This window comes from Arachis ipaensis, chromosome B05 (genome assembly GCF_000816755.2).
Source record: "Arachis ipaensis cultivar K30076 chromosome B05, Araip1.1, whole genome shotgun sequence".
Lineage (NCBI taxonomy): Eukaryota > Viridiplantae > Streptophyta > Magnoliopsida > Fabales > Fabaceae > Arachis > Arachis ipaensis.
The window spans coordinates 28,844,395-28,862,866 of NC_029789.2; the positions used below are offsets into that span (position 1 = coordinate 28,844,395).

The 18,472-nt window shown below is 41.2% G+C and overlaps 2 protein-coding genes across 2 annotated transcripts in view; both read left to right on the plus strand.

Moving 5' to 3' along the window:
* LOC107640483 overlaps window positions 1–18,472 on the plus strand; it is a 96,341-nt gene that overhangs the window by 71,263 nt on the left and 6,606 nt on the right. The gene's annotated exons all lie outside the window — the stretch shown is intronic.
* On the plus strand, window positions 5,115–6,130 carry LOC107640481 (uric acid degradation bifunctional protein TTL-like). The gene is made up of 5 exons (XM_016344000.1): window positions 5,115–5,229; window positions 5,311–5,321; window positions 5,464–5,550; window positions 5,645–5,771; window positions 5,919–6,130. Exons 1-5 carry the CDS (start codon window positions 5,115–5,117, stop codon window positions 6,128–6,130), a joined length of 552 nt encoding a protein of 183 aa, XP_016199486.1.

The following is an 18,472-nucleotide window of genomic DNA, read 5'->3' on the forward strand; positions in this document are numbered from 1 at the left end:
ATTAATAAATTGTATCTAATAATAAATTATATTTTAAATTTGATTGTACATTTTAGACTACATTGTACCTCTATATGATGCCACAAAAATAAATAACTAAGCTCAGATCAAACTAGATTGAGTTCAACTCTATCCAAATGAGTGAAATATATTGTAACCCTTTCTTATTCACTGAAATCATCATCAAAGTAAGTAGGAATTGATTTTGTGAAAACTATCCATCTTCGTCTTTTAGAATAATAAATAATTAACGACAACTTTATTGAAAAATTATCATTGATTTAAAGAACCCAACTCTTTTTAACACATTTATAGTGGTATTTATAACTGTGGTTATGTGGAGTCTTTTTTTACTATTAATTTTATATTCTAAGTTTTACTATACATCTTATTACACATTTTAATAATTTTAGTTGCACACTAATTTTACTGCATCTTATTTTTGGCTACATTTTTTGTTTATAATTTTTTTATCAACAAAAACCAAAAATTTAATACATATGTTGTTATAAACTCAAACTATTTTTAAGACGCATATGAATATTCCGTTCTCTATCTAGATGTTTTAACCGTATAAGTGCTTGATTCATTTTAGGGTTTGACTATTGAATTCATCGGAATCAAAATCAAGGTATGCAATTTTTTCGCAATTGTGCAATAATTAATGCATTTGCATTTATTGACTTCTTGCTTTCTGTTTATTACGAACTCTCTCAAATAAAACCTAATGGAATACATGTTCATTATTTTACGAGAAAATTTATTCTTCATACCTCAATATTAATGATAATTTTAAGACCATTGACACATTTGAAACATAGTTATTCCCTTGTATTGAATTTAATTTTGTAATATAATCCAGCAACAACATAAAAAATCACAAAAAATATCCCGTGAATAACACAACATATATTTTAACTCCAAGTAGAACTGTATAAATTATATCATGCGGATAAAATACCCTAAGCTATTTAACCTTCTTTTGGTGTTGAACATCTTGTGCCATTAATTACTAACCCATATCCTCGGTGATTAATAGATATGGACAAAACCTGGATTCTTAAGCCACGAGATAGCAAAGAATATAGACGAGGACTTAATAACTTCTTAGACTTTGCATTTGCGATTGCATCGTCGAATGACATGATAAAGTGTCCATGTCCTCAATGTGGGTTTCAATATATGCAAACAAGAGAGGATGCGTACGACCACCTGTTGATAAAGCCCTTCCCCCTGGATATACTCTGTGATTGTGTCACGGTGAGAAGCCAGCTGAAGAGAGCTCTAGTTGCACACTCGTAGTTGAGAAACCTACAACCGAGGTGAATCCATATTTTCAAATGGTGCACGAGGCGTTTAACTTCACAATGCCTCATGAAAATGGGGAGATCACAACGGGCGAACATGTAGAAGACGATGATCTGGAGTTGCCGTACTTGTACGATGGTCCAAGTCGCGAGGCCCGAGATTTTACCGATCTTCTTGCGGATGGAGTGTAGGAATTATATCCCAGCTGCTCGAAATACTCAAAGTTGTCTTTCCTAGTGAAGCTTTATCATATTAAGTGTATGTGCGGTGTGAGTAACAAGGCTATGTCGATGATTCTGAACTTATTGCGAGATGCATTTGAGCAAGCCAAATTTCCGTTCACATTATACGAAGCCAAAAAAACTATCCGAAAATTGCGGATTGAATACAAAAAGATAGATGCATGCTTGAATGATTGCATACTATATCGGGGTGATGATGAGGACACGACCAAATGCAAGAAATGTGGGACTTCATGATGGAAGCAAAAGACACGAAAGAGATCCATTAAAAAACTCAAAATACCTGTCAGGAAAAATGAAAAGCCTCTACCAACAAAGACTCTCCGTTATTTTTCTCTGATACCACGACTACAACGGTTATTCATGAGTAGCACAACTTCAACTGACATGTTATGGCATAAAGAGTTAGGTTTGCGGACTCATAGGCTTACTATCCTCTTCCCAACACTAGCACCATGGCTTCTGTTGGTCTAACCGGACCACCACTCCCGACTGATAATAATGATGGGTTTTTGAGGCATCCAAGGGACGTTGAAGCATGGAAAGAATTTGAGCAAAGTATCCATTTTTTTTTCCTAACGATCGACGCAGTGTTCGTTTAGCTTTAGCTAGTGACGGATTTAATCCTTTCGAAAATATGAGAACGAAGTATTCCATTTGGCCTGTGATTCTTATTCCGTACAATCTTCCTCCATGGCTTTGCATGAAACAGGCATCTTTTATACTATCTATAATTATTTTCGGTCCTAAAATGCCTGGTAATGACATAGATATTTTTTTGGAGCCTTTGGTGGATAAGTTGAAGCAACTGTGGGATGGCGTTGAAACCTATGACGCTAACAAGGAGACCACTTTCAAGATGCGTGCGACGCTAATGTAGACTATTAGCGATTTCCCAGGGTTGGGAAATTTATTTGGGTGGAACACGTACAGTGGGTTAGCATGTCCTACGTGTAACGTGGACACTAAGGCACAATGACTGACATTCAGTCGAAAATGGTGTTACATGGGCTATCGCCGCTTCTTGAATCAGGGCCATAAATATAGACTAGACCGAAATAGATTTGACAGACAAGTTGAAAGCAGAGATCCACCGAAGAAGTATTCTAGAATAGATGTCATGCGGCAACAGTCTAATATGCAATTTTCCTTTGGGAAGAACTCAACTGTGACAGCCAAAAGAAGACGCATTGGTCAAGATGTAGATCAAGATTACTCGTGTTAGAAAAAGACGAGTGTGTTCTTTGAACTCCCGTACTGGGTGGATCACGTGTTGCGTCATAACCTTGATGTGATGCATATAGAGAAAAATATTTGTCACATTATGGTCTTTACTATATTAAACGATAGCGCCAAATCAAAAGACAATCTTAAAGCTCACAAAGATTTACGAAGCATGGGCATAAGGCCTGAATTGTGGCCGGACGAAGGTGGTAAATATCCTGCAGCAATTTTTACAATGTCGAAACTACAGAAGAATGTATTCCTGAAGACTCTACAGAACGTGGTCTTTCCAGATGGTTACTCGAGGAATATTGCTCGTTGTGTTGACTTGCGACAACGCAAGTTGTCTGGGTTGAAAAGTTATGACTGCCACATTCTAATAGAATAATTACTTCCGATTTTGGTAAAGAATGCATTGCCAAGTCTGGTGTCGACTGTGATTGCAAATTTGTCTTCATTTTCTGGGAACTCTGTGGGAAAGCTATAAATCCTGTGCAGCTTGGTGACCTTCAGAATCATGTTGTGCAAACTCTGTGTCAGATGGAAATGATTTTTCCTCCATCCTTCTTCACTGTCATGGTTCACCTTACGGTGTACTAAAACTTGGTGGTCTGGTACACTATCGTTGGATGTATCCAATAGAAAGGTTAGTTTGCTACTAAATGCCTTTAATACATTCAATTCATCTCATTACGTATATACTAAGCGTTATGTCCTTTTTATATAAAAGTTATCTAGGACGATTGAAGCAATACGTGCGTAACAAGGCACAAGCAGAAGGCTCAATTGTGGAAGGTTATTTATCCGATGAGATTTTGACATTCTGTTCTAGATATTTGAATAAGGTTGAGACTAGAATCAACCGACCAGCGCGTGTTGATGATCAACCTATTGATATCACACACAATACAGGAAAAACTATATTCCTAGAAATTGAAAGGGCTTCAGGGGCTGTTTCACATTTTGTACTGACTCCAATGAAAAAAGATCAGGCACATCGTCATGTGCTAGTGAATTGCAAGGCCGTCGTTCCATTTATTGAGTAAGTATGCACATGTATTTTTGAAGCACGATTATAACCCATTTCATAAAATCAGTCGTTGGCCTAATTTGATGTTGTGTCATAAAGTAAATTTAGGGCAGAAACAAAGCGAAAATTACAGTATCAAACAAGGTCACAATCTAAGATAGACCGTGTTGTGCATGCAGAATTTCCTCGCTGGTTCAAGCATGAGGTTCGTAGAAATTTAACCTGACCAACTTATTTGTGTCCTAGAATTATAATTTATGAATTCCAATGTTTTATACGAATGAAATCTAATTTATGGTACCAAGTTCCAATGGACAATACTATAATTCGAAAGAAATGAAGTTGCTGGCATGTGGTCCCATGTTTCAGGCAAGACATTTTGGGGCGTAAAATGTCAATGGATACAAGTTTAGAACTATCACAAAGGAAGACGGGCTGAAAATCCAAAATAGTGGAGTTTATGTCTCATCTAATACAAGAAGTTATGCAACCATGTGTGACAATAGAGTGGCTGTTGGTAGTGTTCCATATTATGGAAAAATTGTGGACATAATCGAATTGAACTACAGCTACCATTTCACAGTGGTTTTGTTCAGATGTATTTAGGATGATACAACTACGAGCAGAGGCATCAAACAAGACCATCTGGGTCTTACCAGCGTTAATTTCACTCGTCTGATTCACACCGGTAATCGAGAAGAGGATGAACCATACATATTGGCATCAGAAGCTCATCTCGTGCACTATGTACGTGATGAAGTAGACCAAGAATGGAGTGTAGTGGTTCATGTAAAACCACGAGACTTGTATGACATGGGAGGAGAGAATGAAGAAATTGAAGCTGCTTTTTCTCCACAGCCTGGGTTGAACATGTCAGCAACAGGTGACATGAGTGATTTACAGTTGACAAGGGATGATGATATAGAAGACCCAATAGAAGATATTTCTGATAACATCAATGATGTGGCATAGTGAAAATATGGAAAACGTGTACATCATTTATAGAGGATCTGTGTGTGTTTAATATTTTTAACAGTGTTTATGATGTACACAGTTTGCTGGTTACATTACTATCTGTATTTTCGTATTTGAATTAAGTTTTCATTTCTTGTTGATTTTCATGAATACCACCAGTTTTTCATTTCTTCCAATGATTGTTGCTAGCAAAAGTTAGTTTTCAAGGCATTGTTGTTGTTCTTAATCTCCAATAAAGAAAATTATGATATCAAGTAAATTGCCTTGAATTACAATATTGTTATTATTGACCAATATAGTCAACATAAAATGGTGCTGTAACAGGAGAAATGAAAATGGAGGATTTCTCATCATGCTGTGCAGGCACAACATTCGCTAACGAAATGGCTATGGCCTCTCCATTCTCTTCATTGGAACATGCAATTACGATTGCCAGAGACATATGGTCCTGTAAGTTGAATGTTAGGTCTTAGTTGGAGGCTATATCAGAACGATCTTGTTCTAATGAATACTTGGAAACGGCAAACGAAGCTACTGTGCAGGTTTGTTCATTAGCCATACCCTTAAAAACCTGAGTTAAACTATATTTGAATAATAAGTATTTTAAGTTGATATATGCTTACAACATTTAACCAATAATAGTTGTTACGTTCATGCTAAAATTTGTAGGAACTTCATGAATAGGAATCAATGTACGAGGAGAAATTTGGGTATGTTTTTGTGATATTTGTAGCTGGTAGGACCTCTGAAGACATACTTGCTGAATTAAAGGTTAGAAATAAATTTCTAGCATAGAAAGTGAATCACAGAGACACAATATGCGTTACAAAAAAGACCATAAACTACACATTTTATTATGATGCAGACGCGCTTTAGTAACACGCATGTTGTTGAGTTGGAGATTACTTCAAAAGAGGAATTAAAGTATATAGAACGTTCTATTAGAGAGCTTCTTTCCAAGAAACCTGTCCAAACTACCGACGAACGAGATAGTAATCATTAATTTTGTATTTGTTAATGTTTAAAGTCCTCTTCCCATAATTCCGCAATTTTTTTTCTTAATTACTAGGTAATAACCTGGAAGTTATCATTTTCTTTTAAGTAGATTTATCTTGTTAGTTGCATGTTTATATTTTCAGTGTCAGCTGAATATTCAGGCGAAATAGTTGATGACACTCTAGATGGGATAGACACTGATTCAGAAGACTATTTAGATGCTATCTCCTCTGGCGGATATGACATCTCCAGGAATGTTGAGCTCAATAAGGTTCCAGAAGAAGACAATGAAACTTTATACACCCAACATAGAGAAGATGACGTACATGCTGCAAAAAGGGGAGAAGAATATTAGGCGAAACTAAAAAACTTCATTTTCCATCGATGCTAGCAACCTATACCCAACCCTTCTAACCTCTTTTGTCCCACTAGCACCGATATTCGTCAATATTAGACTCTTTAACCCAGACAAAGAATTTACTTTCTGAGTGCACAAAAGAATAGAATTATCACACTCAAATATCACCCTAGTATCACTGATTCTCATAGGAAAATTGGAATACGCACTTACAACTACATATTCACTACCAATAGACATTTTTGCTTAATTTTTGAAAGAAAAAACGGAGGAGAAGAATAAGTGAAATGTTTGTGGAGAATACAAAATCTTGCAAATCCTTTTATAGCTGCTTGAAATTTTGTCTTACTTTATCTCATTTATAGTGCAAACGTCATCACTTTTCGTTTATCTCTTTTATAGTATAAACGAAATAAGTGTGTGTATATCTCGTTTTCACTATAAACAAGATACTGCCGATCGTTCTCTTCTATGTATCACATGTGCAAACGTCATTATTTACAGTGTAAACGAGATATATACACATCGTTTACACTGTAAAAAAAATAAGTAATACAATGAAAATCGATAAAAATACTATAAATAAAAAAAAATACCACTACTATTAATTTTATCAATATTATTTAATTAATATTTTTTTTATAAATAAAACATTACACCTTTGTATTTTCATTATACGAAATACTACACCCATAATGTCATGTTCCTTAAAGTTTACTTTTAAATTTTGGTAATTTTCTGTCGTGTTCATTTATCAAGTTTCCTTTTAAATTTAAAATTAAATAAATATACTTTCTCTCGTTTTAGTAAAAAAAAGAAATAAAAATTTATTTTTTTATTACATACTTGCTTATTTGTTAAATATAGAATTTTGAATTACTTAAGATTTCTAGTTAAGTTACCTGGAGCGGGCCCCGCCTACTTTTTTTAGAAGGTCTAAAATCGGTCTCTACATCTTTTAATCAGTATTCAAATTTAAATATCTCCCTTATCTTAGCTAAATAAGATAAGATGAGATAACTTTTACCTACTATATAAAGGGGAGCCAGAGACCTACATGTACGTCATTTATTCTACACACTTTATACCTCTCAAATCTATTCTGACTTGAGCGTCAGAGTGTCTTTGTAGGTACCACCCCCATTGCTCCAGTCAGACAATCCAGCGACCACCGCAACTCTCAAGTCTCCGATCCATCTCACAACTCGTACTAGAGACTTCTTGTACATTGGCGCCATCTGTGGAGACTGCAACATCATGGCAGCATGACGGATAACCCCGAAGAGCAATCCCCAAACCACCACTTGGACTCACACCCGCAAAGTCCAAAGCCCAAACACTAAGATACCACCCCTCCTATCCACGAGAGGGTAACAAGTGTTGTACATCGCTAGCCAGCCCGACCCCAGCCACAACCAAGGGAAGACAACCATCCACCCCACGAGACCTGGGCTCCCGACGGCTTGAGTGAAAAAGCAGTCCAAATAATCCAAGAATTGTGCCTCATGGTACAAAACCTTGAAGGACGGGTCACGATCAAAGAGCAGTATCACGCGGAACATGGAAGCCATGTAACTTCCAGAACCTGATCTTACCATGAAACCATGAACAGGTCACCCAAACAGCGACACAGCAAAAGACACTATCGCAACATTTCCCGAGAACCGGAGCGCCGACACGACAATGGCGACCGACGTCATCATCGGGAAGCCAAACGAGCTCAAAGCGAGCACGTGATAATGGGAGCCACCCCGTTCACTGACAAAATCCTAAGAGCCAAGCTTCTGAAGGGCTTCACAAGCCCACAGACATGATATACGACAGGACCAAGGATCCCCAGGAACACCTTAACGGCCTTCGAGGCCAGGATGAACCTGGAAGGAGCTGCCAATGCAGTTCGTGGTGCAAAATTTATAACTATAAACTAACCGGCAAGTGCACCGGATCGTACCAAGTAGTACCTCAAGTGAATGAGGGTCGATCCCACGATGATTGATGAACTAAGCAACAATGATTGTGTGATTTACTTAGTTAGACAAACATAAAATGGTGTTTTGAGAGTTCAAAAGCATTAATAGTAAATTCAGAATATCAGAAAGCAAGCAGTAAACAGGTTGTGAAATATATGAGTAAAACAGTTAAGATTTCAGAGATATTTATTTTCCGGATTAACTTTTCTTACCAACTATTTTAATCATGCAAGAGTCAATTCATGGCAAACTATATGTGATTAAACCCTAATTCCTTAGACCTTTTTAGTCTCCTCTAACCTTCATCAACCGCCGATTCCTTGGTCACTAATTCCAATTAGAAGGTAAAGTTCAATTCTAGTTTATATGCCACAAAATCCCTAATTACCCAAATATAAGAGGATTATATGTCACGTATCCCGTTAAGTCCAGATAATTAGAAGTTTAGGAGAAATTATTTTCAAGCTGTTATTCAAGTAAAGAGCTTTTCCAAATTATACAAGAAATCAATTAGAACCAAGGTCATACTTCTGTTCCACCCAGATTCATAAGATAAAGAACAAAAATTATTCTTGAAATAGAAATCAGTACATAAATTAAAATAGAAGAATAATAGTATCAATTCATACAATAGACAGAACTCCTAACCTTAACAGTGGAGGTTTAGTTGCTCATGGTTTAAAGAGAAAACTAGGATTCAGAAAAACTGTAAATTGCAGAATGAGGTAAGAGAGAGGAGAAGTTCGAAGGGCTGATTCTCTTCCATTTTATATCTAATCCTAATTAATGTAAAATATATTTCTAAAACTAAATAATATCTTTTCCTATTTTTAAAATAAAATAAAATTTTAATCAATAATTAAATAAACAATCCGTGCAGCCTTCATAGAGCGAATGGGGACCATTAGTTGCACTAAGGGTGGAACGAAACTTGGAGGATCCAAGTTTGGCTTCATTGAGCCCGTGTGTGTTCTCCTTCAAGTCTCCTTGCTAGCACCAAACTTGAGTAACCTCAAGTTTGGCTTCAATTGATCCGCATGAACTTCTTGGAAACTTGAGTGTGGCGCCAAACTTGACTAACCTCCAATTTGGCTTCAATTGATCCGTGAGCAATCCTTCCATTCTTCTTAGTTGGCGCCAAACTTGAGGTATCTCAAGTTTGACTTCAACTCATCAGTAAGCTTTCCTTAGAGAATGAGTGTGTGGTTCCAAACTTGAGGTATCTCAAGTTTGGCTTCACTGAGGCCGAATGCAATGGGGCTTGTATAGTGCTCCTGGCGCCAAACTTGGCTTTTCCAAGTTTGGCGCCACCTCCTGGTTTTCCGGCGACTTCGTTTCTTCACGCAAACTCTGTCAAATTCGTCCAAAACACTACCTGAAATAAACAGAATTGAACACAACTCAAAGTAGCATTCATAATGGCTAAAAGATAATTAATTTTTGATTAAACTTAACAATTCAAATGCAAATTCACTAGAAAAAGATAAAAGAGATGCTCACGCATTAGTCCGATGTTGGGCCTTCCTGGTAACCTTGGCAAGGCCCACGATCAAAGATATCTCAAGAAAGATCATGGCCCAGTTCACCTCTACAATCACCAAAGCTAAACACCCCAAGCAGGACAAATCCACGAGAAATTACCTCGACAGGTTCAATGACGAGTGCCTAATGGTCGACGGACTCACGGACTCGGTTGCAAGTCTCTGCCTATAACAGTCTGGACCATGCACGAAATTCAAAGCATTGCGAGGGAGTATATAAACGATGAAGAGATGAGCCAAGTCGTAGTCGCCAACAAATGGCAGCACGACAACGCGGCACCTTGCAACAACCCCCCGCCAAGAGAAACTCAGAAAGAGCACTCCAAGCCGGCAAACACCAACCGACCACCTAGGATCGGAAAATTCTCAAATTATACCCCCTTGCTAACCCCATCACAGAAATCTACCACCAAATAGTAGAACAGGGCATCCTGCTAAAGGCACGACAACTGAAAGAGAGGACAGGCGGCAACAAGACCCTGTACTGCGATTACCACCGAGGATATGGGCATAAAACCCAAGACTGTTTTGACCTAAAGGACACCCTCGAACAAGCCATACGAGACGACAAAGTCCCCAAGTTTGCCAAATTCATTAGGGAACCAAGACGAACAGAAAATGATAGGTCATCGGAGCGCAAAGGACGTAACCCAAGGACGCTACGACAAACACCACAAGAAAGTCCAGAAACGGACCCCATTATAATCGTAAATGTCATCACCGGAAAAGACGCTTTAGAAAAATCAAAATCAACACTAAAAAAGGACCTCAAAATCCTGGCCGTTAGAAACTAAGCTCCAATCCCTACGGTCGTAAAAGCGACCACGTTCTCCTCCAAAAACTGCCAACACGGCACCTCGGCAGAAGACGCCCCATTCATCATCTCTGCAATGGTCGGGACGGGACTCGTAAAGAGGATACTGGTCAACAATGGAGCAGACTCCAATATCCTCTTCAGGGGAGCTTTCAACAAGCTCGGACTCCGAAATGAAAATCTACAAACCCACCGCAACGGGGTAACCGGACTCGGGAATTATTTTTCTTAAACTGGACGGTTCCATAGTGTTACCACTTATCATCAGAACCGAGAGCCAGAGGAAAGCCATCCTCTCCAAGTTCGTGGTCCTCAAGGACTCCACTGCCTACAACATCATCCTCGAAAGAAAAACAATTAATGTCCTTTCCACCGTCATCTTCACCAAATTCCTCCTAATGAAGTTCCAGGCTGATGATGGCACCATCGAAACAATACAAGGGGACCAAAAAGTCGCGGTAGAATAAGACAATACCATCCTAGTGCTCCGCAAAAGATCCCAGGACGTGGCCGGCATATTCGTCACCGACCTCGACGTACGCCAGGACGGCCAGCACCGACCAGAATCGGAAGGGGATATGGAAAAACACAGATAGAGCAAACCAAAGAAGAATACACATTTATCAACAAGAACCTACCCTACGACTTGAAGGGGGCCTGATAAAACTCCTAAAGCAGAACAAGGACCTGTTCGCATTCACCCCGGCCGACATGCCGGGCATAGATCCCAACTTAATGTCCTACCACCTGGCCGTAGATTTGAAGGCCAAGCCCGTAACCGAAAGAAGAAGGAAGATGTCTCCAGACCGAGCAGCTGAGGTCAAGAAACAAGTCAAAGCCCTACTCGAGGTGGGATTCATACGAGAACTACTTTACGCGACATGGCTAGCCAACGTTGTGTTGGTCAAGAAAGCAAACAGAAAGTGGCAAATGTGCGTTGATTACACGGACTTAAACAAAGCTTGTTCCAAAGATGCCTTCCTTCTTCCAAACATCGACGGACTCATTGATGCCACATCGGGACACCAATACCTTAGCTTCATGGACGCTTACTCGGGGTATAACCAAAGACCTATGCACCAACCCGACGAGAACAAGACGGCCTTTGTGACTCCCAACAGCACGTTTTGCTATACAGTCATGCCCTTCGGACTAAAAAATGCAGGGCCACCTATCGGAGGCTCATCACCAAGGTCTTCCAAGAACTCTCTGAAACCAAGCAGGAGGTCTATATCGATGACATGCTCGCTTCTAGAGGGGATTTTGGAGATTAGGTTTTCGGTATTTGTGTCCCTTTGGGTTTCCTTTGGGGTTTTCCTTATTTTATCATATGTATATATTGCTATGCTCGGACCGGTTCTCTTCGCAGCCGGGTTTTGAGTCTTGATATTCTTGTTTTTGACACTCTTTATATATATGATCTCGCGTTAGCTTATCCCGGTTCGTTACGTTGTCGATCGGAGTGTTGCCCGTTCGAGTTACGGTTTTTGTTTACCCCCTTTTTCTACAAAGGCTCCTAGTTATAATCAATTATTCATACTACTATACGTACTAAATTTTTGTTTTAGAGGTCGTAATACCTTTCCATCTCTGACTTATGACTTAAGCATAAGACTTTGTATGGTAGGGTGTTACATCGCCAAAACCAAAACCGGCAAAGAACTCATCAGTGATCTTGAACTCGTGATGAATATCCTAAGGAAACACCGAATGCACCTCAACCCAATGAAGTGTACATTCAAAATGGAAGCTGGAAAATTCCTAGGCTTCACGATCACCCAACCGAGGGTCAAAGAAAACCCCAAAAAATGTAAAGCCATCCTTGAAATGAACAGCCCAGAAAATCTCAAGGACATCCAAAGGCTAACCGGCTGACTAGCTGCCCTTTCCAGATTCCTCAGAGCATCGGCCCAAAGGGCCATCCCTTTCTTCAAACTCATGAAAAAGGGAATCAATTTTAAGTGGGAAGCTAAATGCGAAGAAGCCTTTCAGCACTTCAAAAAAGTGCTAGCAGAGCCCCCCATACTCTCCAAACCCAGAACGGGGAAGACACTCTCCCTTTACCTGCCCATAACGAAAGAAACGCTAGCTGCGGCACTTGTTCGAAAAGACTAGCACAGGGTTCAAAAGCCCATCTCCAAAGTACGGAGACACGTTATTCCCGACTCGAAAACCTTGCCTTCGCACTGCTCACGGCCTCGCAACGCCTTCGACAATACTTCCAAGCTCACCCCATCACGGTCCGGACCAACCAGCCGGTCAGATAGTGAGACAAGTGCTACAAAAGCCGGACCTGGCAGGAAGGATGCTTGTGTAGTCCGTCGAATTATCACAATACCATATCAGATTTGAATTTCGGAACGCCATCAAAGCACAAGCCATCGCTGACTTCCTCGCCGAAATGACCCCATGCAAGAAAGCCACAAAGGTGTGGAAGTTACATGTGGACGACTCATCTAACACTAGCTCGGGAGGAGCAGGAGTGATACTACAAAAAGCAAATGGAATCGTCATCGAAAAATCCATTCGATAGAATTTCCCATATCCAATAATCAAGCCGAATACAAGGCCCTCCTGGCCGGATTAACTCTAGCCAAGGAGGTCGATGTGAGAGCACTAGAAATCTGCAGTAACTCCCAAGTAGTCAGCTCCCAAACTAACAGAGATTACCAAACGCGGGACCCCCTTCTGCAGCAATACCTGGCAAAAGTAAGAGAATTGATGGCTGAGTTCGAGAGAGTAACTGTCCAACACGTTCCCAGAGAACTGAATACAAGGGTGGACTTACTCTCAAAATTAGCAAGTGCCAAGCTAGGGCAGGGAAACCGATCACTAATCCAGGAGGTCATCAAAATATCGTCCATGTCGGCCACGACCACGGTCGACCTCTCACTCTCGAGCCAAAACTCATGGACTGCCCCGATCCTCCAATACCTCATGAATGGGATGTTACCTGAGAATCCCAAGGAAGAAAAATGCTTGAAACGGGAAGCCGCAAACTACACTACAATAACGGGCCAGCTCTACAAGCGCAGTCTTTCACAACGTCTCCTCAAGTGCGTAGAATCTGGCAACACAACTACATACTTCGTGAAATCCATGAAGGATGTTGTGGACACCACATAGGAGGGAAGACCTTGGCTAAAAAAGTTATCCGAGCAGGCTACTTCTAGCCTTCCATCATAAAAGACTCCCTAAAACTAGTTAAAAGTTGTGGTAAGTACCAAATCCATACCGATTTCCACCAAGACGCCCCACACCAACTCAGGACGATAACGGCAAATCAGCCCTTTGGAACGTGGGGCATCGACCTCGTCGATTCTTTTCCCACGGCTCTCGAGAAACTCTGATACCTCATCGTTGCCATCGACTACTACACCAAGTGGATCGAAGCCAAACCCCTGGCCTCCATCACGGCTACCCAATGCCAAAAGTTCTTCTGGAGATATGTTATATCCCAATTTGGGATCCCTGAGGTGGTAATCTCAGATAACAGAACCTAATTCATAGACAAACGATTCAGAGAACTCCTAGAATGACTCTACATCTCCCACTAGTTCAGTTCAGTGGAACACCTACAAACAAACGGGCAAGTCAAATCGGCCAACAAGATAATAGTAAAAGACCTTAAGAAGTGGCTCGACAAAGCTAAAGGACTCTGGGCTGATGAGCTCGAATCAGTCCTCTAGTCATACCAAACATCCCCCAGCCCAAGAAGAACCGTCTGACGAAACGACAAAGAAGCAGAACGGGACCTCATAGACGAGGTCAGAAACATAGCCCACCTGTGAGAACTAGCCTTAAAGAAAAGAATAAGCCTAAGGTACAATCGCGGCCTAATCCAACGGGACTTCGGACTTGATAACCTCATCTTACGACGGAACATCATCGATCCCCTCATTCCCAAAGAAGGAAAACTAACCCCCAACTGAGAAGGCCCCCTACCAAGTAAAAGCGATAATCGGAAAAGGAGCCTACAAACTTGAAAGACTCGACGGAACCGAGATACCAAAAATCTGGAATGCCACCAATCTACGGCGCTACTACACCTAGGAAAGTAGGAATGCCATACGCCAAATTAGAAGCACTATATTTTAGCTTTTTCTTGCACTTCTTTTATTGTATTGTATTTTATTTCATTCACCATTGTCAGGTACTCTTTCCGACCCATTCCAGGATGTTTTAACAAGACCCAAGCACTTTAATAAAAAGTTTATTTTTTCTTTTTTCTTTCCTTTCTTTTCACTGCCTCAACAAACAGCCCGTTCCGCACACGGCTACCCTAGGGGACCGATCACCCCGTAGGCTAGATAAACGGATATCCACAACAAACACTAATAAGTCATGAAAACGGCTTAACATGTCCTGAATAGCCTCCCAAAACAAAAGTCACAAAAATGGCTTAAACGTGGCCCAAACGACCCCATCAAAACAAACCAAGTCACAGAAATGACTTAAATGTAGCCCGAACGACACGAAAACAGCTTAACACAGCCTAAGCGGCACCATTAAAGCAAGCAAGTCGTTAAATTGGTTTAAATTAGCTAAACAACCCCATCACAAAAACACAACAAGTATCACATAAACAGCCAAATAGCCTACCACAAAAACACAGTCTTACAAAAATAAAATTGAGTGAGCCAAAAAAGCGGCCTACAGACTTAGCAAATAAAATAAAACACTACTCTAAGTCAATAATCTGGCCATCTCAAACGGTCTTGAATGCCTCCATCACGGACACATTCGCGTCTAGCGCAAGTACCAAAGCCTGGGCCCTCATCGTTTCCTCGACAGCAGATATTGCATCCTTCACATCAGCCAGCAGCTCCCCTTTTTCCTTCTTCAAGTTCGCCACTTCGGCCTTCAAAGCATCCACCTCGGCAAGGAAGACAGCGGCTTGAGACTCAGCATCCGAGGCACGCTTCCACTCACTCCCTAACTGGGAAAGAAGCGAAGTCTCAACCTCGGATAATTGGAGCAGCTCGGCGTCCTCGGCATCCTTGACCGCCCTCAGCCTAGCCGTCTCCGCCACCTCCAATTTTCCTTCATCTTGCTAATCACGGCCTGAGACTGGCGTAACTTCCCATCCAGCACACTGACCTAAGCCGTTACTGGCTCGGCCTTCTGAACAATCACGGCAGAAAGGAGAAGAGCTCGGTATACCGACTTGGCCTACCCAACAACATCACAATCTTGGAAAAACTCCTCGGTTCCGGGGATAAGGTTCTAGTCAATAAAATCTATAGCATCAAAGCTCCGGTCCATCATGGAAGGCACGGGACCCTCCTCCTCCAGGTTCTCACTACTATCTTCAACCGGCCTCTTCAGCTTGCAAGAGGCCCCGGCACCTGAAACCACAACCACGTCTTCATCAGGACCCTCAACCGCTGGACCCGGGGAAACATGACCCCCACCCCCAGCCAAGACCAGCTCCTAAGACATGGTCCATGAATCCTCTTGAGGTCGGCATAAAGGAGTGAAAGGAGAAGCATCTGAACCCACCTCCCGATCCATGGCGGCCTTCAACCTCGCCAAGGTACTCAATCTACCGTCCATTTCAACTGAAAAAAGAAAAAAGAAAAAGCATAAGTCCCCAGCTCGGATAAACAAAGAAAATAAAAAAAAGCAATCATACACCAATATAAGTTTGGCACGTCGCTGGGTCTCCCATGACATTCTGAGGATTCAGAGGATGCTCCCCGAAAAGGTGCCAAAGAACACCAGCAATGTTCTTGTTCTCCTGGGACAACCCCTCATAGGTGACCCGCGTCAAATACAACGGCTTGGCACTGAAGTTCCAATACGTCAAAAATCGGCGCTCCCCTCCAAAGTCAACCAGAAAGGATGATGGCTCCGAGCAGAATGCACTTTAAAATACCTCTCTTGAACCCATGAAAGGAATCCTCGTACAAACCAAAAGTACGTCGGTTAGGCTGGCCCTAAACGACACATACCCCTTCTTGTGCTTTCCCTCCTTGGTCGGTAGGGTGCACAAAAAGAGAAAAAGAAAAACATCAACCAAAATTGGAAGCTCGAGATACTCGCAAACGAGCTCAAATGTCCGGATAGCCTCTCAACTATTTTGATGTAACTGAGATGGTGCCATGGAACAACGATTCAACAGCGCCTGAACAAGTTAGAAAAGGGGAGCCGCACACCGAGCAACGTGAACTTCAACTCATATATCCACATCCAATCCGACACGGTAGGGGAATCAGGGTTTATATAACAAACCCTCTCATCCACCCCAGAGAAAGCGAGGTCGTATTGACGTTCGTCGTCGCCACCCCTACATATCACTCCCTGGTCACGGAGCCGTTGAAGATCCGCCTCCGTCATCCGTAACGGTGTCCTCTAAACGTCGGAAGTCACCTAGAAGTACGTCGAGGGGACACCACCGGCCGGACTACCGGAGCAACAACACCCCCACTTCTCCGCCGAGACATACCTAAAAAAGGAAGGAGCACCACCATCAACCTACTAGAATCATACGGTAGAAAATAGCGAAAAAGCACAAAAATGCCAAATCTACCACCTACCATGATCTAAGTACTACGCCTAAAAATAGTGGTGCTCATCCCCTCCAAACAAACCCACTGCCCATTTATGAAAGTCAATCCCAACATAACAAATAAAATACAAAACACAGACCAGGTAAAGAAAAATCAAAAGATAAAAGGAAAAGAATACCAACCTGGTAAAAATAGAGGGTCGAAAAATAGCATAAAGCACAGAACGAACGCCTGGAGTGTTCAAGCGAGTCAGGAAGATTCAAAAGGATGAAGAAAATGTGAAGAAGAGAAAGAGAAGCAAATTTTTCAAATATCTTTGAAAAATGAAAAGACCAAAGGCAGAAATAAGAGAGAAGACTGAAACGTCCCCTCGCATTAAATGCCATCATGACGCTTGGAAAAACGTAACTGAAAAACTCTACTTCGGAAAAAGAAACGGGTATACCACACACTGCCCAAACCAACCTAAGGTCAAACCGGTCTCCAACATTGCGAACCCCAAAGCAAACTTCCACGGCTCCGAACCATAACCGGCAACCCTAATCACGAGCATTCCAAGCCACAATAGAAGGCGGCGACTCAATGCTCGCTCGGACTCTCACTCCCGGGCACGGTTCCCCGGTCTTGCACCAGAACGACCTCCTGACCGACCATCAGGACTTGGGCTCCCCTCCCAACAGCCCAAAAATCTAATAAAGCCACAAAATGGCAGGTAAATATCCACCAGCGGTAAGACCGATCATGCTCGCTCTCCCGCTGTGGGGGCAACTGTTATGGACCCAATCCTCGGGTCCCACACCCGGAACGGCCCCAATCCAGACACCCGGAGCGGGCCTCGCTTACTTTCTCTAGAAGGCCCAAAACCGGCCTCAACACCTTCTAATCAATATTCAAATTCAAATACCTCCCTTATCTTATCTAAATAAAATAAGAGGAGATAAATTTCACCTACTATATAAAGGGGAGCCAGAGGCCCCCAAGTACGTCATTCATTCTACACATCTTATACCTCTCAAATCCATTCTGACTTGAGTGTTGGAGTGTCTTTGCAAGTACCACCTCCCATTACTCTAATCTGATAATCCTACGACCGCCTCGACTTGCAAATCTCCAATCCATCTCACAATCCATACTAGAGACTTCTTGTACCATTGAAAAAAATAATTCCATTTACTAATTTTAATAAAATCTGATATCGAATACTAATTTTAATTTTAAATCATTCCATTTACTGTATTAATAAAAAATAATACCCAAAATTAATCCATTAGAGTTGCTTTAAAAGATTAAGATTTTGGAAAAGACACAACATAATATTTCTAAAGACGACCCATAGAATTTAATAAATTATTGAACTCCACCCCAGATATAATGTGGCCCGAATAGTTTTATTGTGCTGAATATGTATCCTTTATCATGAGGGCAGACCCAATTTCTAGTTTGGCAAGAATGTTTTTTAAACCCTTTTTTTAATTAATCACCATTCCCAAAAAAAAAAAGAA